Below are 25475 nucleotides of genomic sequence, written 5' to 3'. Positions count from 1 at the left end.
AGTGGCACTGCTGTCAATAATAAATCATACTTCTTCATTGTATGCAAAGGACTCCTGTGATGTTGCTTGTTATAGTGGGAATAATGCTGTTCATAGAATATAGTCAGTGACGCTTTCTGTGAGTAGAAATTAACTCCGATGAACAAGAAGCCCAAAAGTCGTTTAAATACATACCATCATTACATTTTCTGTTTCCCACGCAACATGCCTTTTCCTGAACAAGAAATCAGAATGAAAAAAGCCTTCCCTCCTAATTAACTGTTTGCTGTAATCTTTTTTTCATTTCTCATGCAAACTGATTGACACTAAGCAAAAACCAGATTTAGTTTCTTTATTTTAAAAAACAGAGGTACTGTACATTAATAAAAATTGCAGGCAATCCAGGGAGGGGTTTTTAAGGCTTTCCAGATAGAATGATTTCAAGTCTCAGCCAAACTTCATGGGCCAGTCTGGCTTTCTTGGTTTCTCCACTGTTCCAAACAGGCACAAATTAATGTTGCTTTTGCTGCAATTTTTTTACCCCATTTTCTTGTCAATTGTGAGACCCTGCAGAACTCCCAAACACTGCACAAATACTTCTAGTAGGTGTAGAAGTAATCTGAGCCCTGAATGGTGTGTAAATGCTGTAATTCAGCAATCCATGACTGTTGAGTCCAAGCCAGGATTTAGGGAGACTGTCTGGTGAAAGTAAGTAGCACAGGCTTTGTGTTGTATTGTTCCAGTTCAGCAGAGCACTTAAGCACATGTTTAACTTTAACCACATGAGTGGCCCCATTGGAGTCAATATTTTCCTTGGTCAGAGACTAAATCTGGAAACTAGGGAGCTAGTGAGAAATGAAAGGCCTACTGGGTCCAGCAGCCTCAATGATGAATCCCCTTTGTATACATTACAATGGAGTCCACAGTAGTCTTCCACAGTAGTCATTGGTGGATCAGAGGGGATCATTGCTAAAACACAGTGTTTCCTAACTCCAAAGCTTCGTACTGAAATACTTCATTGTGCCACCAAGCACAGAGCATCTGCAATGTTAACTTTAGGTTATTAGGGGCCTGGATAGAGCCATAAGAATTGCACCCATAGCTCCCCTCCTAGCTTCTTTTCCTGTCTGTGGGATAGGGTTAGCCATAATTTGGTCCCAATTTCACCAGGACTTTCATGAAAAGCATAAGCTTAGGGGGGATGGGACTAAACTAGAGTGTACAATGGGAGTGAACTAGTGTTTTACAATATCAAAAGAGCACTTCAGACTGCTGGAAGGGAGCTGGATTCTGAACTAGCTTTACAGAGAAAGTAGAAGTGGAAAGAATCAACTAGGGGAGCACAGGAGAGAGGTGTTAAAGCTGAGGGTTACAGACTGTATGAATGAAAGAAGGTAGTCTTGTAACCTTAGCTTTGAAAAAGAGACTATGAATATATTTTTGATTTCACTGGGAAGGTGATTTTCTTATCAGAGTCATGGGTTAGATGACCTGTTTGGTATTTTCCATCTCTAATGCCTGACTTTGTGATCATATTATGTTCTGATCGTTATCTGAGCCAAAGCACAGCTGTGCTCAGCTTTCAAATTCGGTTTCCAGTTAACGGAGATGTTCTGTTCAATATAGCTTTAATTTAATAAAGCAAGCAAGATGGCATTTCCCACTCTGAACTTATGCAATTAAGCATCTTTAATCCAACTGACAAGAGGACTAGTGTGCTGTCTTGCCAACTGAAGTATACTTTGGTCCACGTCTAACAATACTTCAGTGTAGCACCTTCTGCTATGGAATGGTATCTTAGAGAGGAAGGATTCATTTTATGATTAAGGCACTGTACTGGGACTCAGGCAATCTGGTTTTAATTCAAGTCTCTGCCACAGACTCCCTGTGTTACCTAGGGCAAATCACGTAAACTCTCTGTCTCTCAGTTCTCCAACTGTAAAATCAGGATAATAATGCTTCCTTTCTACCACCCCTTGTGTGTCTTGTCTATTTAGACTAAGTTCTTCAGTGCAGAATATTGTATCTCTGTATATAATAAATAATACATTTCTGTTTTATATAATATGTCTGTACAGTACCTAGCACATCCAACTTTGGATGGGCTATCACCAGCAGGAGAGTGAATTTGTGTGGGGGGGTGGAGGGTGAGAAAACCTGGATTTGTGCTGGAAATGGCCCAACTTGATGATCACTTTAGATAAGCTATTACCAGCAGGACAGTGGGGTGGGAGGAGGTATTGTTTCATATTCTCTGTGTGTATATAAAGTCTGCTGCAGTTACCACGGTATGCATCCGATGAAGTGAGCTGTAGCTCACGAAAGCTCATGCTCAAATAAATTGGTTAGTCTCTAAGGTGCCACAAGTACTCCTTTTCTTTTTGCGAATACAGACTAACACGGCTGTTACTCTGAATACTGTAATACAAGTAATTAAGAATTTAGAATATAAGAATGATGCAGTTAATAATGCAAGAGAAAAGCCTGGATTAAATAAAGATTTTTCATAACTTGAGCTGATAGTAAAAAGCTATGAAAAACCAGTGATTTTTTTTTCGGGGTGGGGGGATCACACAAATTTTTGGAATTTCATTTTGAGAGATTTTGCACTCCTTTTCCAATTTTGCATTTCTGCAAAATTTAGGAAAGTGACTGGTCTTCAGAGAGGCAACTTGTAAAAATTCTCCTTTTGCTTTTTAAACTTTGAATCCACCTTTTGCTCAGAATTGGTCCATGTTCAATAGGAAATTGATTCCTTTTAACTGGAAAAGGATCCCATTACTGAGAGGAAAAATCACAAATCATGAATGTTTTTTGGAAAAATAGCCCATTTTCATATTGGTAATGAAATGTGGAAAAGTCAAAATTTATTTTAGCTTTTTCTCTTGAATATTTTTCCATCACTAGTAGTGATGAGTGCTCTTTTGCTTGATGTCCACAGTATTATCTATATACCATGTTATTCAGAACAACTCTGCACTACTGCTACAAAAACTCATTGCACTGTTTACTAACCAAGATACAAAATTGTGATTTTTTTTAACCAATCTTTCATTTTTGTAGACCTTTTTACTGTCCCACTGTAGTCACGCAGAACCCTGCGGTGGTATCAAAACTTTCTACAAAGTCCAATTGCTTCTAATTTGATGGAAACTGCTATTAGGTTGTGGCATTCAGAAATGAGCTACAAGCTGTAGCTCACAGCTCTGTCTATCTCAAACAGCTGAATGACCTGTTCCAGTTCTGTTTCATATTATTCAAATTTAGAGAAATAATCACTCACAGATTAATAGAAATGCTATGTGAGACACAAGAAGATATTTCCACTAAAAGTTATGTCATCGTTCTAACACCCATGATAGAAACATTTCCTGATTTCATGGCTACTGCACAGCAGTGCCATTCCAATCCACCAGTTGGCACAGCAGATCTACAGAGAATACTTTAAAATGTCTCTGTTAACATTCTGTTTTATTGTTTTTATTTCAGACTGGGAAAATATGGCTTTGACATTAGAACAAGGGGTATGACTTTCATAATTATTTGTAGCATTCATATATTTTTAAGAATGAAAATCACACACAGAGTGCAATTTATACTGACACACAGGAGAGGCTTCTGATCTAATGGTCCATACTCAGAAATCGGTGGCAGGAAGTTCCAAGTTCAAGCCTTATGTCTGTCAGTGATTTACTGGGTGGCATTGGGCAAATAACTTAACCTCTCAATGTCTCAGTTTCCCAGACTGTACACTGAGGATGCTAATACTCATTCTATTACCTCACAGGGGTTTTGTGAGGATTAATTAATTGTGAGAAGTTAATCAATACTTTCAAGATATTAATTGCTAAGTAATATTTTTAAATAGTATCCTTTATACAAAGTATCACAAAAGCTTTACAATGAGAGGTAGACTAGAGAGAGAATATTTTAAGGCCCAGTTTCACAAACATTTATCCATGTGAGAAACTAGAATGTGTTTACAGGATCAGGGCCTATACTTGGCTACAGCAACAAACAGATGCAGGTAGAGAAGGGGGGAAAGGATGTGTAAAAATGGAATAGAGCAAAAGGAGAAAACTGAAATTTAAAGGTAGGAAGGAGGCTAATAAGTATTCTTGAGGTATGTCTACACTGCAATTAGACCCCCTGCTGGCCAGTGCCAGCTAACTTTGGCTTTTGGGGCTAAGGCTAAGGGGCTGTTTTACTGCTGTATAAGCTCAGGCTGCAGCCCAAAAGCTGGGACACTCCCACCTTGTAGGATTCTGGCATCTGGGCTCCTTAACTATGGAGCTGACAAGCCCAAATGTCTACACCACAATTAAACAGTCCCTTAACCTGAGTCCCGCAAGCCTGAGTCAGCTGGCATGGGGCAGCCCCAGGTTTTTAATTGCAAGTGTAGACATACCCTTGATGACCTGTTACAGTGAGGAGAAAATGGAAGGATACAATAACTGGTGAAGGTAAAGTAACGGTAAGCAGAGTTTAGAGTAAATTACAGCAATTGGAAGAAGGAGAAAGAGTTTTAAAGTTTTGGTACAGTATAAATAAAAGAGTAATTGCACACTTTGGGGGTATCACAGGTAGGAAAAGAGAAGAAGCTAAAACTGGAGGAGCAGAGAGTGAATACATAAAAAAGGTCAGAGGAGTAAAGTAATTCTATGTCATGTTATTTTACACAGACTATATAGAAAAAGTTCATGGGCTAAAGTCATCCATAGTATAATTCTACTGAAGTAAATGGAATTAGACAAGGGATACATTTGAACTGTGTTGTTTATTATTTTAAGGTTAACTTGAAAAACTTGGGGGACTAATAAAGAACTAGTTATGACCCCATTAAAATAGTAATAAAAACTAAAAGCAGACTGCTGCCCAGTACTGCCTCACTAATGTCTACTTATTGTACTTTCCCATCTAATTTATATGTTGCAGTTCTCTAAGATATTCTGCTGTGAATTAGGCCAAAAAATGTACTGTGCAGTCTCAGAATGCCCCTCTGTTGAATCTGTATAAACCTGATCAATGCACAAGCTGTCCAGTTGGCAAATAAGATAATCATCCTACAGGCAATTTAAATGCTCTTGTTAAAGAAGATTTTATTCATCAGTGTTTAATAAGTAATGAATATGAAAAGGTTGAAGTATGGTTTCTACCCGTACCACTTCCTGCTGCGATTTTGTCAATCTGCATAAGCTAAACTGGGTTGATCCCAATCAGTTCTTGGATGGGTGCCCAAGGAACTTCTAGATGCTGTAAGAAGTGGTGGTTGTTCAGTAGGTGCCACTCTTTCTCCTGAATTAATATTGAGGCAATGCCCAATAAGAGGATGAACTGTACAGCAGAAGAGATGCTGGGTCTGGTTTTTCATTGCCGTGCATCTTTACACCTTGGCATCATGGGTGTAGAACAGTACTGAGTCAGAATGGTAGTGTTTCACATCCATTTTGCACATATGACTACATAAAAGTGCAAGGCAGTGGTCAATCAGGCTCACTGTACATTGAATGAGATGTACAACTACCTTCCTGACCCCTTGTAGTCACTTTTTTTGGTAGTAGGAAAACTCTTCTTCTGTGTTTTAGGAATTGCTTCTAGTAAGATATTAGGTTTACAAACCAAACCCTTTTAAAATAAACACAGATAATCCTATTTGGACTCAAGAAATATCTCGGGCCAACTTTTTCAGAGGCTTGCAAGATAATACATAATATGTATTATGAAATTACTAAAAACCAATGTTACTTGAAAAGCACTTGTAAAACAACAGTGTAGTATTAACACAGCTTCTATGTTATAGGCAATACAGTCTATCATTGTAGATATCTTCGTTCTATAAGATAACATTTTTACCAAATTTGCTTTACTTTTGAAAGGTTAGATTCTTTCTGGGAATAAATACTTCCACTTTATCTTAATATTTTCACAATTTGTTCCTGGACTTGTTTACTGATCCAGTAAAAATCACAAAGGGTTCAAAACTGCTGTGAAGAGAATAAGCTTCTGTTCATAGAGCATGGCACCTGGGACCTCCAGCACATGCCACAGGTGATATGCAGAGAAGAAGAAATAGCTACAGAAGCAAGCAGATGGAGATCAAAATGCTCAGCACCTTTTTTGTTTGCTTATAATATAGTTTCTGAAAGTATGATGGAAGCAGCAAACATAAAAGTCATATAAATAGGCCCCTTATGTTTCCTGATTCCAGGACTGTGGCATTTGCCAACATATCTTGCCTAAGATATGTGATCTGGAATCTAAGCTTTTTATTAAAAAACAAACAAAAAAACTGTCTTTCCAGCCTTCATTAGCCTACTCTACATTAAGCATTTTTTTTAAACTTCCACACTGTTGCACTACATATAGATCCCACTGGTGATGGCAATGGTGGAAGCTCAATTGGCTGCTAGTGTTTTTACCATTATACTACCTAACTTTGCACAGAGTAGGCTGCAATGGAAGGATTTCAGGCACAACATAAATGCTGAGATTTCACTTTGATTACGTAAAGAAATGTGCAGGAACTTTTTACAGTGAATTAAAGTTAAAAGAAAATAACCACTTTTATTCTTGGCAAACCCCTATTCTTACAAAAATTGTGATTCAATCTTTAATAGCTACAGAGAACTTTGCTTTTCAGGAACTCCTCCAAGAGACATGTCCATTACATTAAGCCACACAAAACTTAATTTGTCTGTCTCAGAAAGATGATCCTCCTTGAATTTGGTACTGTGGTTTGCAGGGAGACTTTTTCAAATTGCTGATGAAAGCAGACGGTACTTTAGGGAATTTGTTTTGAGTTTCTTACATATGGTCTGGAAAACCGTTCTGCATAGCATTGTGAAATTTTCAGTATAGTAAATTAATATTTTAGCTACACAGAATCTGCTAGAGTTTTCATTGTAGATTCTGTGTTTAAGGGGATTTATAAATGAGTTCTAACAACATGCTCTGAAACATTTAGCTTGCATGGCTAATAAATATTGGTACACCGTATCTCATAGCAAAATCAGTACAATATGTTAATATAAATTATTTCAACCTCCCTGACTTGAAAAGGAGTTCATATGCAAAGAGGAAAGTTGTAACAACCTTGTTTTTCTCCAAAAAGGGACAAAAAGCAAAAGGAAATACAATAAATAGTTTTATTTTTTACATTATAGAGGTTAAATATGTACTTCTGGCCTACAAGAGTAATTTCTTGCAAACATTAATGTACATGGACTTCTACTTAAAGCATCATAACACATTAGTATGCTTCTACAATCATTCCACTATACTATAAATCACTTCTCCATCAATTGTTTATGTCTCCTTCATTTATTTAAAGTACAGTGCTATGCTGTGTTCAGTGTCAATACCACAAATCAGAGACTTTTCTGTAAAAACCACATATTAATACTCATAATTTTCTTTGCATTCTTTGTTTTCCATTGAATTACTCTCCCCGGTATGAACATTTTATACTAGACATTTTTTAGAATCTCTATCCACAAGTAGCTCCTGAATACAGAAAATGTAGTTATATCAATCTTGAGAGGATTGGCTATTGAAATATAAGAGCCCCAGGTTTGGAGGTAAAAAAAAAACAGACATCACAAAAGAATAATAATGCTTTCACAACTTTTCTTCAGTTTTCCAATTTCTATTTTAAGTTTATTAGCAAGATTTTGCTCCATAGTGTTTGATTCGAATGCTTGTACAAATCCGACATCTCACTTCATTGTTCGGGCTGTATGTTCCAGGGTCACAAACCACTGCAACCAAACAAATATACAGTATTTCAGTCAGATGACTTCCACCATGGGCTGGGTTATACACATTATGGAATTTTCAAACTTGTATTAGGGACATTCAGCAGATCACTAAACTAGCTCCAGGTTATTTTTTTTGCATGCTGAATATTTCATATGGAGCTAAGTGATCCTATAAAATATATTAAAATTAAGAATGTAGTTTTCCTTCATATCAGTTACTTTTCATTTAATATTTTAGTGCTCCATTCCGACATACCCTGTAGAATAACTCTACCTGTATTATAGAATGCCTTTTTCAGTTTCTCTGAGATCAACACACTTAGCTTCACTTCATAACACAGTAGCCTGAACCAAAAAGTCTGACCAGAAATTAAGGGCTCAATCCAGGGGCTGAGCACTTTGCTTGATCCAGCAATGCACATATACTTTGCTTAACATTGTGTAACTGACTCTAGATGGCTGCCTTGCAAATTTCAGTTGCCATGAGCAATAGAAGTGACTGTTGGAAATTACTAGTGATATGTAAATATCCCCAACCTCATTTTCCTGAAAAGTTTTTCTGGAGGGTTAGCTATTTATTTTTTTAGGTATAAAACATATGTACTGCATTGCCTTTGGGTAAACTCAGAATTTAAAAATACAACCTGTTCAAACTATAAGCTTGTTAAAAAACCAATACAGCCTAGTGGATGGTGTGAAACTACAGATGTGATATATCTTGATTTTAGTAAAGCTTTTGACACAATCCCACAGAACATTCTCATATGCAAACTAGGGACATATGGTCTAGATGAAATTACTATAAAATGGGTGCAAAACTGGTTGAAAAACTGTACTCATTCAGTAATTATCAATGGTTTGCTGTCAATCTGGAGGAACATATCTAGTAGGATCCTATGGCGGTCTCTCTCCTGAGTCCAGTACTATTCGACATTCTCATTAATTACTTGGATAATGGAGTGGAGAGTATGCTTATAAAATCTGCGGATGACAGCAGGTTGGGAGCAGTTGACAGTTGACCTTTGGTCTGACCCAGTATGACTATTTTTATGTTGCTAGCACTTTGGAGAGGAGGATTAGAATTCAAAACAACCTTGACAAATTGAAGAACTGGTTTGAAATCAAAAAGGTTAAATTAAATAAAGACAAGTGCAAAATACTACCCTTAGAAAGAAAATAATCAAATGCACAGCTACAAAATGGGAATAACTGGCTGGGCAGTAAAAAGGATCACAAATTGAATATGAGCCTGATCTGTGATGCAGTTGTGAAACAGGCTAATTCTGGGCTATGTTAACAGGAGTGGCATATGTAAGACACGGGAGGTAATTGTCCCTCTCTACTCGGCACTGGTGAGGCCTCAGCTACAGTACAGTGTCCAGTTCTGGGCACCCCACTTTAAAAAAAGATATGGACAAATTGGAGAGCAACAAAAATAATAAAAAGTTTAGAAAACCTGACCTATGAGGAAAGGTTAAAAAAGCTGGGCAGCTTTAGTCTTGAGAAAAGCAGCATGAGAGGGGACCTGATAACAATCTTCAAATTTGTTAAGAGCTATTGTAAAGAGGACAGTAATCAGTTGTTCCCTATGTCCACAGAGGCTAAAACAAAAAGTAATCAGATTAATCTGCAGCAAGGGAGATTTAGGTTACATATTAAGAAAATCTTTCTAATTATAAGTAAGGCTACAATTATGTCATGGAGGTCATGGAAATCACAGAATCCGTGACTTCCATTGACCTCTGTGACATTTTCTGCCCTGGGGCTGGAGCTCTCAGCCAGCCCTCCCGCAGCTCCCAGTCCCTGCCCTGGTAGGAGAACCCCTGCAGTTGCCCAGCCACAGTGGGGGGACCCTGCATCTGGATGGGCAGACCCCCTGCTGTTGCCCAGCTGAGGCGGGGAGACCCCCTGCACCTACCCAGCTGTAGTGGGGGGACCCTGCGCAGCTGCCCAGCCTCAGCGGGCAATGAGAGGATCTTCCATAGCTACCCAGCTGCGGCGGGCAGACCCTGCAGCTGCCAAGCCATAGCTGGAGGACCCCCTGGAGCTCCCAGGTGGTGTGGGGGGGCGAGGGGACCCAGCAACAGGCCAACCCCAGAGCTCCCACTCACTGCAGGTGGTGGGGGACCCTACAGCCACAGCAGCAGTGAGTGCTTAGCTGAATCCACCTCCACATTTTGTCAGGGGTATTTTTAGTGAAAGTCAGAGACAGGTCACGGGCTTCCGTGAATTTCTGTCTATTGCCTGTGACCTGTCCCTGACTTTTAATAAAAATATCCCTGACAAAATTTTAGCCTTAATTATAGGAATTGTTAAGCACCGGAATAGGCTTCCAAGGAAAACTGTGGAATCTCTAACATTGGAGATTTAGATGATCTATGTATATTTGGTCCTGCCTCAGTACAGGGGGCTGGACTAGATGACCTCTCAAAGTCCCTTCCTATCCTACATTTCCATGATTCTGTAACTCAGTTCTAACTAACCCGTTTAACCAGACAGCCTTTGCATTGTGTGCTGAAAGCCAACAAAAATAAATAGAGGCTATGTCTACACTGCACTTTCGTCAGTTAAACTTTTGTCATCAGGGGTGTGAAAAAAAAAAAAAACCACATCCCTGACCGACAAAAGTTTTACCAATGAAAAGTGCTGGTATGGACAGTGCTTTGTTGGTGGGAGACGCCCCTCTTTGGGGGTGGTTTTATTTTGTTGGCAGGAGAGCTGTCTCCTGCCCACAAAGAGCGGCTACACTGCGTAGCTTACCGCGATATGGCTGTAGCAGCATAGCTGTGCTGCTGTAAGGTGTGCGGTGCAAACATAGCCTGAGCACAAGAACTAAAGACCTACTGAGAACACCATGCCTCCAGTAACCCTAAATTCAGAAATAGATACTGCTAGCAGGAGAACTCCCAGAACAGTTGAGCATTTATTTTAAAATAGCAGTACTATGAAAGTGACAATTTCTTATTGATCCTATGTCCTGAATACTACAACTGATCTAAGAGCAAGAGGAGAAAGTCAGATGGGCCAATGACAGCAGTGGTAGCCTTTATTACAGTATGATATGCATCAAATACTATCAGCACCTTTTTCTTGGCTGTTTCCATTCCTGCCAACTTTATCACTTAGAATCAAAATGCCTCTTCAAAAGATAAACAGCAGTACGCTTACATTTTTTTTTTAATATTGGTGATAAAAGTATCTGACAGGAAAACAGGGTTAATATGCAATAATATGTAAGCAGGGTTAATATGAAATAATCTTTATATTGCTTGCTAAAAATATGGATACTTTATTTTTCTATAATTACCACAGCAGCTAGCGCAGTCATTGTGGGTGTCATAATTTTTTCCAAAACCTGGACGACAGCTGTCAATGCGAGTAACTTCAAAGCTATGGTCTATATAATGTATTGCAGGTACATTCCGAAACTCGTGCTTCAGAACATATGTTTGTTTATGGAAAAATTCTTCAATGAGATCTCTTGCCTAAAATTTAGGAATAATTAAATGATAAATGATAAATATGACAGAGAGATTTTGTTTTTTGTAGATCAGATATATCAATAAATATATTCTGTCCTAATTCTGCTTGAATATGTATATGATATGCAATATGGGCCTGATCCTGCACCCACTGCACCGCATCGTGATCCAGAGACTTTCCATTGGCTTTAGTGGGCTTAGGATCAGGGCCAATGTGCAATATAACATATATCATAAACAATCACCATGAAGCTAAATGAACTATATATAAAACAGAAGCTACACTTGATAGTTTCTTTAAACTGTTTTACAGCTACCAAATCATAATCCAAAGGTCTATGTTCTAGGAAAACTGAAATAAACAATACAGTACATGCTAACATATTGCTAATTTTCATAATTTCATATTTTAGAAAGTAAATGTATAAGAAACATTAACACTGGCCTCAGCAATTTTTGAATAAATATGACATTTAAATATAGTTTTCTATCTTGAGCTGAATTATTTAAAATCCAGACATCACACATACATTCCTGCTCTTTGCATAGGGTGGACTGCAACCTGTCAAAATCTGTAAATACTAATGATGGGATTCACTGTAGCGTGAAGGGACCGTGAAAGCCTTCTATAACATTTAAACCCTACTGATCCACTGAATACAATTGTGCACAGACCACCCCGAATACAAAGAAAAGTACTTAAGAGTGGGACGTCTGCATGGATATCTGCATGTCCTTTTCAATAAGGGGGGGGGAGGGGAGGGGAAGAAACATTCCACAATGGTCCAAAATTGGTTACATAGGGGACCACTGGGGATGGATGTGCAGAGGGGCCTCTAGTTCCCATTTACAAGAATCCAGTGGGCTAAAATATCTGAATAGGAGACATGGAGTAGCAGTGGCTACTATTCCCTACCACATCTAGAATAGCTGCACCAACACACCATGGTCTGCTTGTGGATTGATGGAATAGATTCCTTCTCCATGCTGTTCTTGCTCTTCTAGACTTCCCTGCACAAAGCCCAGTTATCTAGGATTTGTACAGGGAAAAGTAAATTTCACCTTAACTAACTTTGTAGTCCATATTTTACAACCTCCCACCCCGCAGCGTCTCCTTCCCTCATTTTGGGTTCTAGAATATTCACATGTTTATTTAGGTATGCTTGCATTAAAAAATCTTACCTCCTGAACTCTTCTGTTGGTTACATCTTCACAGTCATAAGAAATCTGTTGGCAAACTGCTTCCCATCCTGGGGCAAAAGGATTTACTATAGAGAAAAGGAGAAAGGGTATAAGGCAAAACTGTATTGTAATAGCTCATCATAAATACCTTGAAGAATACATTACAAAGGAGCATCCTGAAATGAGTGTCTTTCATTTGGAGATTTATTTTACAAAGCACTGGCATGCAAACGCCAGTCATCCTACTGTTGCTGCTTCTTATCTGTATATTACATTAATTTTATGCTGTTACAATACAACTCAAGAGCAGAGGCACTCTATTTTGCCTCAAATTTGTGAGGAAGTGTCAATTTATTACATTTGTTTCTGTGGTCAAGATATTTTTTTCATAACCATTGTTCTTGTGATCTAAGATACTTAATTGAGTTTTAAATAAAAATAAAGATAAATGGGTAACCAAGAAGGAAAGGCAACTTCGATTACCTCCAACTGATTAAAAACAGGTAAGGAAATACTAAGAAAACATGAACATATATAAATCAGTCAGTCTAGCTGGCTTGACATTCTAGGATGTTAAAAGTATTAGCTAATGAACATTCTGAATGCCTAATAATTACTTCTAAAGGGTCATGGAAAACTGGAGAGATACAAGATTCTGGAAAAAACTATGTGGTATCATTTATTAATAAGGGAAAAAGGAGTGGTCCTGACAATTCCTATCCAGTGACTTTAGTGTCATTCACTAACAAAATAATGAAATAAATGAGAAGAGAAAAGATCTGGAAATGAGAGATGGGACAGACTCAAACCCCCATATATACAAATAACTTCAAACTATGGAAAGGTCCAAATCCAGATTTGAACTTTGAGGCTTCTCTGTTGTGAACATGGGGGGAGGAGAGGGGGAATTCATTCACTCTGATGATGAAAAATTGCCACAAAGCAACTGCAGGTCCCATCAGACAAATTCCCCTCATGCAGGGCAGATACACAGTCAAGAGAAAATGTGTCCGGGGTGTCCCTGTCCCCCATCAATTCCCTAGTGCTATGACACCTACAGAGAGCATTATGGATCGACTGTCCCTATGGAATTCAAAATGTAGAAATCTTGGAAACACCTGAATCCCTGGGCACCAAAAAGGTCTAAGCACTGGAAACTTAAAGATGGGAATTAAAAAAAATCTTTAAACAAGAAATAATGCATAGACTTTCTGACTACACAAAGGGATTTGTTGAGGATATCTGGTACAAATTAAAGTTAACATCGCTAGAAACAGCATATAAAGTCCTAGGAGTGATTAAACCAGTGCCAAAAAGGATAAGAAGGAAGACTTGGTGGTGGAATCTTCAGGTTAAAAAAATCTGTGAAGAAAGAGAGATAACTTTTAAAAAATGGTAGACCAGTAGCTTGAGCAAAGATAAGATAGTGTATATGGAGGTGAAAAAAAGAGAAGTGTTAGAAGTGTTGCCACAGCTAAAAATTTGGCTTGTGACAAGCTATATAATCAACTAGGAGGATATGACAGAGAAAAGACTGTCCAAAAACTCGCTAAGGCAAGAAAGAAAAGGCTCATATGAGTTTGTACACACTAGAAGTGAACATGGTATATTGTAAACAAATGGTGAATCAATCAAGAATGTCTGGAGTGATTATTTTGAAAGAGTGACAAATGAGAACTCACAGGAGGAACTAAGAACATGTAAGCTGAGCCAAGTCATAACAGATTTCACACTGGAGGAAGAGGTTGTAGAGGCTCTGAGGAATAAGAAAAAGAAGACAGCACCTAGGCTAGATGAAGAAGTGCTGGATGCACTGAAGTAAATGAGAAGGGACAGCGTCAAGTATTTTACAAGTCTGTTTAATGATATTCTTAAGAAAGAGAAAATGCTGGACGAATGCAATAAAAGCTTTGTGGTGTCCATTTTTAAACACAAAGGAGATATTATATTGTATGCTAATTATGGCCTAATTAAGCTGACAGCACATGCCATATGAAAGTTTGGGAGAAGATTATTGAAAAGCATCTGAGAACACTTGAGATTTGGAGAGGTCAATTAGTTAGTTAGTTAGAAATTAGTTAGGGAAGTGGATTGGACTGAAGAATTTATGGGTTTAAAGGTAGAGGAGGCCTGGGATTATTTTAAATTAAAGCTGCAGAAGCTATCGGAAGCCTGCATCCCAAGAAAGGGGAAAAAATTCATAGGCAGGAGTTGTAGACCAAGCTGGATGAGCAAGCATCTTAGAGAGGTAATTAAGAAAAAGCAGAAAGCATATAGGGAGTGGAAGAAGGGAGGGATCAGTAAGGAAAGCTACCTTATTGAGGTCAGAATATGTAGGGATAAAGTGAGACAGGCTAAAAGTCAAGTAGAGTTGGACCTTGCAAAGGGAATTAAAACCAATAGTAAAAGGTTCTATAGTCATATAAATAGGAAGAAAACAAAGAAAGAAGAAGTGGGACTGCTAAAAACTGAGGATGGAGTGGAGGTCAAGGATAATCTAGGCATGGTCCAATATCTAAACAAATACTTTGCCTCAGTCTTTAATAAGACTAAAGAGGATCTTAGGGATAATGGTAGCATGATAAATGGGAATGAGGATATGGAGGTAGACATCACCATATCTGAGGTAGAAGCGAAACTCAAACAGCTTAATGGGACTAAATTGGGGGGCCCAGATAATCTTCATCCAAGAATATTAAAAGAATTGGCACAAGAAATTGCAAGCCCATTAGCAAGAATTTTTAATGAATCTGTAAACTCAGGGGTTGTACCGTATGATTGGAGAATTGCTAACATAGTTCCTATTTTTAAGAAAGGGAAAAAAAGTGATCCAAGTAATTATAGGCCTGTTAGTTTGACATCTGTAGTATGCAAGGTCTTGGAAAAAATTTTGAAGGAGAAGGTAGTTAAGGACATTGAAGTCAATGGTAAATGGGACAAAATACAACATGGTTTTACAAAAGGTAGATCGTGCCAAACCAACCTGATCTCCTTCTTTGAGAGAGTAACAGATTTTTTAGATAAAGGAAACGCAGTGGATCTAATTTACTTAGATTTTAGTAAGGCGTTTGATACTGTGCCACATGGGGAATTATTAGTTAAATTGGATAAGATGGGCATCAATAGGAAAATTGAAAGGTGGATAGGGAATTGGTTAAAGGGGAGACTACAACGGGTCCTACTGAAAGGTGAACTGTCAAGTTGGAGGGAGGTTACCAGTGGAGTTCCTCAAGGATCAGTTTTGGGACCAATCTTATTTAATCTTTTTATTACTGACCTGGGCACAAAAAGTGGGAGTGTGCTAATAAAGTTTGCAGATGATACAAAGCTGGGAGGTATTGCTAATTTAGAGACGGACAGGGATACCCTACAGGAGGATCTGGATGACCTTGTAAACTGGAGTAATAGGAATAGGATGAAATTTAATAGTGAGAAGTGTAAGGTCATGCATTTAGGGATTAATAACAAGAATTTTAGTTATAAGCTAGGGACGCATCAACTAGAAGTAACGGAGGAGGAAAAGGACCTTGGAGTATTGGTTGATCATAGGATGACTATGAGCTGCCAATGTGATATGGCTGTGAAAAAAGCTAATGTCGTCTTGGGATGCATCAGGAGAGGTATTTCCAGTAGGGATAAGGAGGTTTTAGTACCGTTATATAAGGCACTGGTGAGACCTCACCTGGAATACTGTGTGCAGTTCTGGTCTCCCATGTTTAAGAAGGATGAATTCAAACTGGAACAGGTACAGAGAAGGGCTACTAGGATGATCCGAGGAATGGAAAACTTGTCTTATGAAAGGAGACTCAGGGAGCTTGGCTTGTTTAGCCTAACTAAAAGAAGGTTGAGGGGAGATATGATTGCTCTCTATAAATATATCAGAGGGATAAATACCAGAGAGGGAGAGGAATTATTTAAACTCAGTACCAATGTGGACACAAGAACAAATGGATATAAACTGGCCACTAGGAAATTTAGATTAGAAATTAGACGAAGGTTTCTAACCATCAGAGGAATGAAGTTTTGGAATAGCCTTCCGAGGGAAGTAGTGGGGGCAAAAGATCTATCTTGCTTTAAGATTAAACTCGATAAGTTTATGGAGGAGATGGTATGATGGGATAACATGGTTTTGGTAATTAAATATTCATGGTAAATAGGCCCAATGGCCTGTGATGGGTTTTTAGATGGGGTAAGATCCAAGTTACCCGGGAAAGAATTTTCTGTAGTATCTGGCTGATGAATCTTGCCCATATGCTCAGGGTTTAGCTGATCGCCATATTTGGGGTCGGGAAGGAATTTTCCTCCAGGGCAGATTGGAAGGCCCTGGAGGTTTTTCGCCTTCCTCTGTAGCATGGGGCACGGGTCACTTGCTGGAGGATTCTCTGCTCCTTGAGGTCTTCAAACTACAATTTGAGGACTTCAATAGCACAGATATAGGTGTGAGGTCTTTTTTAGGAGTGGTGGGTGAAATTCTGTGGCCTGCATTGTGCAGGAGGTCAGACTAGATGATCAAAATGGTCCCTTCTGGCCTAAATATCTATGAATCTATGAAACACTTGAGATTTGGAGAGGTCAATATGTATTTATGCTGGGAAGGGGTACAACTGATGCCATATTTGCTCTATGAATACTCATGGAGAAGTTTAGAGACAAGAGACAGCAACTGGGCACAGCCTTTGTGGACTTGGAGAAGGTGGTGTATAAATGTTCATCAAGAAAACTAGTTTGGTGGAATTTGCAATGGAGAGGTGTGCCAGAAGGATATATTGCCTTATTCAGGATATTTTTGATGGAGTGACGACCATAGTAGTCTGCTACAGCAGTAAATTTCCAGTAAATGTTCAGCTGTATTGGGGGAGAAGGGGTCAGTGTTTAATCCTTCTTTGTTTGCAGTTGCCTTGGATGTGATAAGTGAAAATAGGGGAAGGGAGTTGCCTTGGAATATGCTGTTCACTGATGACTCAGGCCTTGTCTACACTAACTGGGGGTTCAACGTGCAGCGATCGACCGCCAATTTCTCTCCCATCAACTCCTGTCCTCCACCTGAACGAGAAGTGCAAGGGAAGTCGATGGGAGAGCGTCTCCAGTTGATATAGCGTAGTGTGGACCCCGCAGTAGATTTAAGTACGTCGACTTCAGCTAAGTTATTCATGTAGCTGAAGTTGCGTAACTTAGATCCATCTCCCCCCGTAGCGTAGACATGGTCTCAGTGATATGTGCGAAAGACTGTGAGACCCTGCAATCCAACTTTGAACAGTGGCAACATAGAGCAGGCAGGAGTGAGAGTGAATGTTAGCAAGACTTAGGTTACAATTGAGGGAGGACGACGCACCATAAAGGATATTACAGGCAGAGAGCTTAGACAAATGAAAGAATCTAAATACATAGGATCAGTGAAAAGAAAAAGGAGTACTTGTGGCACCTTAGAGACTAACCAATTTATTTGAGCATAAGCTTTCGTGAGCTACAGCTCACTTCATCGGATGCTGTAGCTCATGAAAGCTTATGCTCAAATAAATTGGTTAGTCTCTAAGGTGCCACAAGTACTCCTTTTCTTTTTGCGAATACAGACTAACACGGCTGTTACTCTGAAATAGGATCAGTGGTTGCTGATAGTGGTGCTCTGAGTGAAGCCCAGCACTGTTCCAAAGCTGCTTGGTGCAAATGCTGGGGGCTGACCCCAGTCATCTGTGATAAAAGATGCCTACAAAATTAAAAGGTAGAGTGTGTAAAACTATAATTCTACCCACCCAAATGTGCAGAACAGAGACTTGGCCAGGCACAAGAAAATAAATCAGTATGTTCTCCACCACAGAAAAGAAGATGCTGAAATGGCAAAATGGCTGCACACTCCATGACAGGAAATGAAATGAAGTTATGAGGGGCATAGTGCGGGCTGCCCCAAATGAAGACAAGTTGAGGGAGGCTAGGCAACGTTGGTAGGGACATGTCCAGTGGAGAGACCTGAGAGTTATGTTGATAGGCTGGCCCTTGCAATGATCATGGACGGAAGATGACCAAGGGGAAGGCCAAAGACTTGGTATATGGACCAGACATCAGTGGACATTAGAAAGACCAATTTGCATGACAACCAGGTGTACAATCATGAGTTTCGGAAGAAGACAATAAAAGTTGCTGACCCCAAATAAGGAAGTGTCAAGAAACAAGAAGAAAATAGCAAGAAAGATAAATCTGATCATTTTTCTGACAGAATTACATTGATGAAGAATCATGAATGAACTATATCTGGACTTTAGTAAATGATTTTCTGGGAATGGGCGACAGGGGTGGATCACTTCATGATTATCTGTTCTGTTCATTCCCTCTAAGCACCTGGCATTTGCCGCTATCAAAAGGCAGGATACTGGGCTAGATGGACCTTTGGTCTGACCCGGTATGGCCATTCGTATGTTCCCCAAGGCCCTTTGCAAATGACACCCCTGTTAGAGAATAACCTTTCCCAGAAAGGTTGTAAAAAGTACATTAATATAAATTCAAACAATTTATAAGCTGCATTATAGCTCCATCTGTGGGCTAAGAAGAAAAAATACAGAAACTCTGAAGAAAAGCAGAGAAGCAACATATGAGGGAACATATGACTCTGATATAATTGCAAATGTAATTTATATTGCCCTTAATTTAAGTTTTTTTAATAAAGTAACAGTGTGACACTACGTCTTAAACAAATGCTTAAATCTGTTACCTTGAAAAGTAACAAATAGCTCATCCAGGAGGCCATGTTTTGGCATCTTGATGACATGACATTTGTATGATGGTTCTATAACATGACATGTCAAATCAGAGATTAAATCATTCAAGATTTTCTTCAGCTCTTCAAAGAATTGACCATTAGCTGCTAGTCTGCACTCTTTTGTAGTAAACCGAACAGATATCTGGTATGTGTAGTCAGGCTCCCGATATGCTAAAAAAAATTAGTATACACATAAGTACATGCAATATAATGTCTGTCCCACACATATTATATTTCCTATGCAGTACTACTCTTTGTATCTTATATCTTAAATAGACTTTTATTTAGAGGCAAACCAATTTGTTTACTTATTAAGCATGACGGGCCAAATGCATCCTTGGTATAGCTTCCCTGTCTTAAATGGCATTACACTATTCATTTAGTTTGATACACACAAGAATTTTCGTATGTGTACACACTATATTTTTATATGACTATGTGCCTAAATACCAACCATGGGAAAATGTTATATGTCAAAACAGCTACAGAACTAACATAGCCACTTTTGAGCCTGTGCACTTGCTTACAAAGTAGACATAACTGAAATGTGATGAGAAATTGTTAAAGAAAGTACTTCATGTACCTGCATTTTAGGGTGGAGAGTTTTGAAGTGACTGGAAAAAGAATTTACATCTGTTTCTTCCTCCTTTCATTTACTTTTTTATAATTGTTTTTGGGAGAATGATGGGGTTGCTAAACTGCACAATCTGTCACCCTTCCACCACTTGTAACATATGTCATCAACTAAGATCAGACCAGGACAGAGCCCCATCTTTGACACCTCTTTGGAACAAGATCACAGCCACACCAGAGCCTCTTCTTCTGTCCTTGGGTACCTTTGGGGGAAGGCAGGAAGAAGGCAATGACCTCGTCTATTTTTCCCAAGGGTAAAGATTATTTCATTCTCAAGGACAATCACCAGATGCTATTGGCAGTTGTGTTGATTTGATTGAAATCGAAGTTGTATTGAACTGACTTTTCAAAAACTGGCATTTAGAATAATAAAGATGTTTATCACCAAGGTGCTTGAAAATGTAATTTACATTCTGGAGTACAGTGCTAACTAATTGTGTTTAATAAACCAATATTCAGAAAAGTCACATGCACTAGTTTACCAGCAAATTTGTACGGTCTTACCATAAACCATAAATTTATATGTCTTAAATTTCTCTCTCTCTTCTTGTATGTCAGTTTTGATGGTTTTATAAGAAAGAGTGCAAGTATAAGATCCAGACATAGATTCCTGAAAACCTCTCACCATCAGTTTTCCTGTTTCCGTGAGATTGATATATCTTTGTCCTAAAATGGAAACAGGAAACTACCTGATTAATATTAGAAAAATACTGATGCATAATTTATGTAGTATACTAACAGATGAAAGAAGATATATTATTTACATAGGAATATCAATTTACTTATAGAAGTTGGTCTGAATCTAATGACCTTCAGGACTTGTTGCAAATCTCATTTTTTCCCTCAGGCATTTGAAAATTTGGAGGAGGGAATGTAATTGTAGGAGTCCAGAACTATTTGACAGAAAGGAGGATCTACAGCAGGTTATCTTAAATTACTGCACTTAAGATGTATTTTTAAGTTATGTTAAGTGTGCTGAGAACATAAACATGTGCATACTTTTAGCATTGCTATATATCAAAATAAAAAACGTTTAAGATGCATATACAAAATATTAAAACAGCCTTTAAATATATATCAAAGGTCAAATTTTTACATCCCTCAGTAAAGTACAAATCATGCTTTGTGTATTTATTTGGTGAAAATACTTCAAAGCATAAACTGTTTTGACAAAACTTATGAACAGGTGAAAATATGCTCTTGATATGCTAATAAAGTGAATACTCAACTAATATTATATGAGTGAAAACATCTTAATTTTTTTAAAAGTAATTCTTTTTCTTCATTTATGGTATTATAATACCATTGCTGGTGTTCAAACTAGTGGAGTGGGGAATGTTTGTGTGTTTACATCTGTAAACTGATGGAGTGGGCCAACTGGGCCAACTACAAAGTCTTTTACCAAGTAAAGCTTTTCTCCACAGCTTTATTCTTGAGCCTGTCTGTGCTTAGGTTAACAACAACAAAAAAGGAAAATATAGACTCAAACAGAAAAATCCCAAATCAAACAACAACCCAGTCCACTAGGCATGGAGCTCCACTTTCTCCATAATCTCTCCCATTTGGTTACCAAGCAGTGATTTTTTAATAGTGCTTCCAGTTTCCCCTTAAGTGCCTGACTGGATATTCAGTCCCCAGCCCTGCTTCCTTAATCTACTTTATAGATCTGTGTCAGTTATGTGAAGAAAATTACCTCCTTTCTTTATGGAAATCAGGAAGAGCTTCAAAACAAATTCTGACTAATCACACATTATTATGGAAAATGTCTTAAAGAAATGAAGGCTAATGAAAGCACCCATGAAAAAATTCACATAGGATAACATGACCCACAAGTCACACCATCCCACTGATGATAGGTTTCTCCAAAAACTTAGAAAGTGTGATCTCACATACAGCATTCTGAAATCGACTCAACCATTAGTGACGGAATTAATTTTTTTCAGTAAAATAGGAGAGAAAACAAAGCTATCACATATGGATTGCTTCTTGTTATGTGATATTCATAAAAATCAGATTCTGTGGGTTAGTAGGTGATGGAATAAACATGGAACCAGTAAGACTGTATATAAACTATAATGAGGAGAAAGTAACTTGCCTTTTAGATTCTTTCCATCTGGTCCAATCCATAAATAGTTTGGATCTATTACTTCTTTTTGAGAAAGTGCCAAATCCATGCATACTAGAAATGGACTATTTGTATACACTTTAACATAAATGTTCACTGCAATACAAGAGAATGAATTAAATAACTAGCAATGCTGAAACTGAATTAAATTACTAAATATCAATTTATATATACACATATACATTATTTAATTCTTTACTTTTTTAGGTCCAACTTGCAAAATTAGTTCAATGTTACACTAATTATTATTATTATTGTTTATTAGTTTGTACCATGGAACTCTCCACAATGTGCTTTGTACTGTCCAGATATACTGGAAAACATGGTCCCAGTCCCAAAGATTTGACAGCCTAAGAATATCAGATCTCCAGTTTGCAGCTGAGGTGGTGAGAAGGCAAGTAGTACCCTTATCGTGACATTAAATGCTTACAAAATTCTAGAGCAACACCACAGGGGAAAAGTGTTAAGCCACAGCTCTGCATCCTGAGAATAGTATTGTTGGAATCACCAGCAGCTCAGCAGCATGTGCTGTTCCTATGGCGTAACCTGATAAAGGTTAGTGCTTTAATACAATAAAGGCTAGTGCTAAAATACAATAAATTGACCACAGTCAACACCCCAGAAAAACAAAGATTCGAGGGCATTTTTCTAATATGATCTATTTAATTTCTCACTAAATAATAAATTATGCCCCCATTGACTTTGGCTCACCTCCCACCCAAATTAAAGTTCTTTAGAGTTTTTCTAAATCATTTTCCATTGTAACTTTAATAGGTAGTTGTAAACATGTGGTGTTAAACTTTTTCTAGAATAAATCTATTATATTACTTCAATTAACTGTGCGGACCAATCAGATACTTTATGGGGTCAATCTGGTAAATGAACAAAAAGGAAAGAAATGAACAAGTACAGACTGGATCCATATGGGAATGAATAAGCTATAGCCCTACTCTATATCCCAGGTACAGAATTTGTGGGATCTGTTACAATGGGTATGGAATAAATAAATTTTCCACTGCTGTTGGGTACGTAACAGGTTTCCATCAATTCTACTATGCTAGTAACTGTACTTGTTTCCCACCAGGTACGACCATTCGCCATCCCCAAATACTCTGCCACTCTAAGTTACCCACCAAGTAGTAGCAAACAGGTATTTAGAGAGCAGTTTGGACTCTCTACACCTTGGCACAAAGGCTTTTTAAACACCGTTTACCTCAAAACAAGTTTTTTCTCAAACCCTCCTCCATGTGTGTCAGAATGGGACCCTGATTAAGGAATTCACAACAGAACCATGTCTAATGTATATGTTGTCCTTTGATTAAAAATGCATAACTATTCTCTTTTATCTTTCTTTACTGTGATTCAGTTAAAAACATTATAGCCTTGGCCAAAACACAGTTCGGCATACTTGACTTGCAGTCCTTACTGAAAACAGACTCTCCAAGATTGTGCAATATCGATAGCTTGTAGAATGAATCATCATTTTGCCAATACCTTTTTCATCTTATATAAAAACCCATAAGCACACATCCTACTGCTCTGTGCAATCACTTAATTCAAAGATCTTTCTGTTTACAATGTCCTTTATTGCACAGTGGCTATGATTTACTGACAGCTTTCAGATTGCAGTAATTGAATTGTTCCAGTTGGGAATAATTTGAAGTAAAAAATTTAGTTGCCTATTTTATGATATCCATTTCCTGTTTATATGCTTGAAGAATTATGTAATTTTCTATATAATTAAGATTTGAAATTCTTTTGGTATAATAACACAGCCACAGTCACCAACATATGTACATTTGTTTATATGCTTTATTGCTGTATTTATGATCTTTGTATTAATATTGCATTAAAATGCTTACTGAGATCTTAACTATAAAAATAATCACCTTGATGTTTGATGTTGCCATAAATGTAATTCTTTTTAATTACTTTAACAGAATATTGTTCTTCATCAATTGCAGCTTCCACTGTAGAAAAAACACTGTAACACTTAAAAAAAACATTTTAAAAATCAAATCTGAATTTAGTTTGTTTCCCCTTTCCTGAACAGTTTGCAGTTCCCCTCTCTTCCATCCTTTTCTTAAAACAAGTACTCCTATTTACTGTTCAAGTAGTAAACGTGTCTTGACTGTGGAGCCTCCACAGAGGCTCAATATTAACTTTCCAAAAATATGTAAGTAAGGAAGGAAGCTGTTTAAAAATTTGCAGCTCTTCAAAATAATCTCAGCTACAAAACTTGTCAAGCTTGCATGAAACTTACAGAATGGGCATTACTTCTCTGATATAAATAAACAAAAAGGTGGAGTTTGCAGCCAGAAAAATTAAATACTGGTTTGAACCATTTTCTGCTGTTTAAAGTCCGGGGTTCAATTACTAATCCCAGTCATTCACTACCCAGGTCAGAAAGTTCTGTGGAAACAGCACACTCTGCCCAAAAGGTGAAGGAAGTGCTTTGCACCGCTTAACTAATCAATAGCAGTGCCTGTGCTAATCCATTGGAGGTTCTAAACAGGAATATTTTGGGGGGCAACCCCATACAATATCTACTAATAATTAAGGGGGGCCATGAGTTGCTCAGGGCCGTTAAGCCATTGCTTTGTCTGCTTATGCCTAGCACTGTCTTTGATCAACCCCAGAACCTCTGAATAGTTACAGATTTCAGTGAACAGGTTGGAGATTTCCATTAACAGTCTCTGAAAGGAATACCATTTATTTATAATTTGCAGGGGCCCCCAACTCCGACACCCCATCTGACTTTGGGACAAAAGAATTCATAACTATGGTTATGTAACACCTATTTCAGAAGGGCAGCCCACCACTGTTAGAGACGCATCTGCTGAGGTTGCAGGAGGCTCTGATTTCTCTGACACAAGTGGGGTTCAGGGAAGCCACAGCATTTGTGATCTTGTGGAGGGTGTGGGGCCCATGTTTCAGTGCTCCTGTTTCCATATCCACTGAGCCGTTTAAAGGGATGAATAAGCTAAATGATGAGCTATATGATGAGCACTGGGGCCCAGTACATGTGAAAGGGCTTCTCTCTCAAGAGAGCCCCTAATGGGTGTGAAGACCGCTGTCCCGATATTTTGGGGGCCCTCAATGACTCCTGATCCAGGGTTTCACTGAAGGCCTCCAGGACACTGGGATGGCCTCTTCTGATGTCTGGCTTCCCAAAGAGCGAGGCCAAGAGGTAAAGGGGTATTGGCAGTGACCCACACCGAACCTTGATGATTTCTGAGCTCAGGGAAAAAGGGGCTCTGGGAGACTACAATGGCCCCTTACAATCTCTGATCTCAGAGTGAGGGCCACAGGGAGAACAGGGTGTGCCTCTGCCATCCACAGGGTAAAGAGCTGGAGACCCGGGAAGCCCCCACAGAGAGTGAGGACAACCTGCTCCCCCGGTTACCTTGGGTCAAAGCAAACAAGGCGCTCAACAAAACCCCCAGGGACAGGAGGGAGGCGCTGTAGAGGGGAGGGCTCAGCCCGCAGCCGCCCCCCTGCATGGTCAAGCGCAGCCCCCTCCCACGCGGTCCTCGCTCCCTGCCAAGGAGAGAGGGCGGGGCTCA

The 25475-nt window shown here is 38.6% G+C and overlaps 1 protein-coding gene across 1 annotated transcript; it reads right to left on the bottom strand.

Annotated features, from left to right (window-relative positions):
* Positions 1-7638: 7638 nt before the first annotated feature.
* Positions 7639-25412, bottom strand: ZPBP2 (zona pellucida binding protein 2). Its single transcript, XM_073325776.1, has 8 exons — positions 25316-25412; positions 23799-23879; positions 21880-22005; positions 20289-20450; positions 19104-19322; positions 12401-12486; positions 11044-11221; positions 7639-7736 (listed from the first exon to the last, which is right to left on the bottom strand). Exons 1-8 carry the CDS (start codon positions 25410-25412, stop codon positions 7639-7641), a joined length of 1047 nt encoding a protein of 348 aa, XP_073181877.1.
* Positions 25413-25475: the final 63 nt, after the last annotated feature.

The sequence above is a fragment of the Lepidochelys kempii genome, chromosome 27, assembly GCF_965140265.1.
Source record: "Lepidochelys kempii isolate rLepKem1 chromosome 27, rLepKem1.hap2, whole genome shotgun sequence".
NCBI classification, from domain to species: Eukaryota; Metazoa; Chordata; order Testudines; family Cheloniidae; genus Lepidochelys; species Lepidochelys kempii.
Note: the sequence above shows the minus strand (reverse complement) of the source record. Positions and strands in the feature narration are given on the sequence as shown.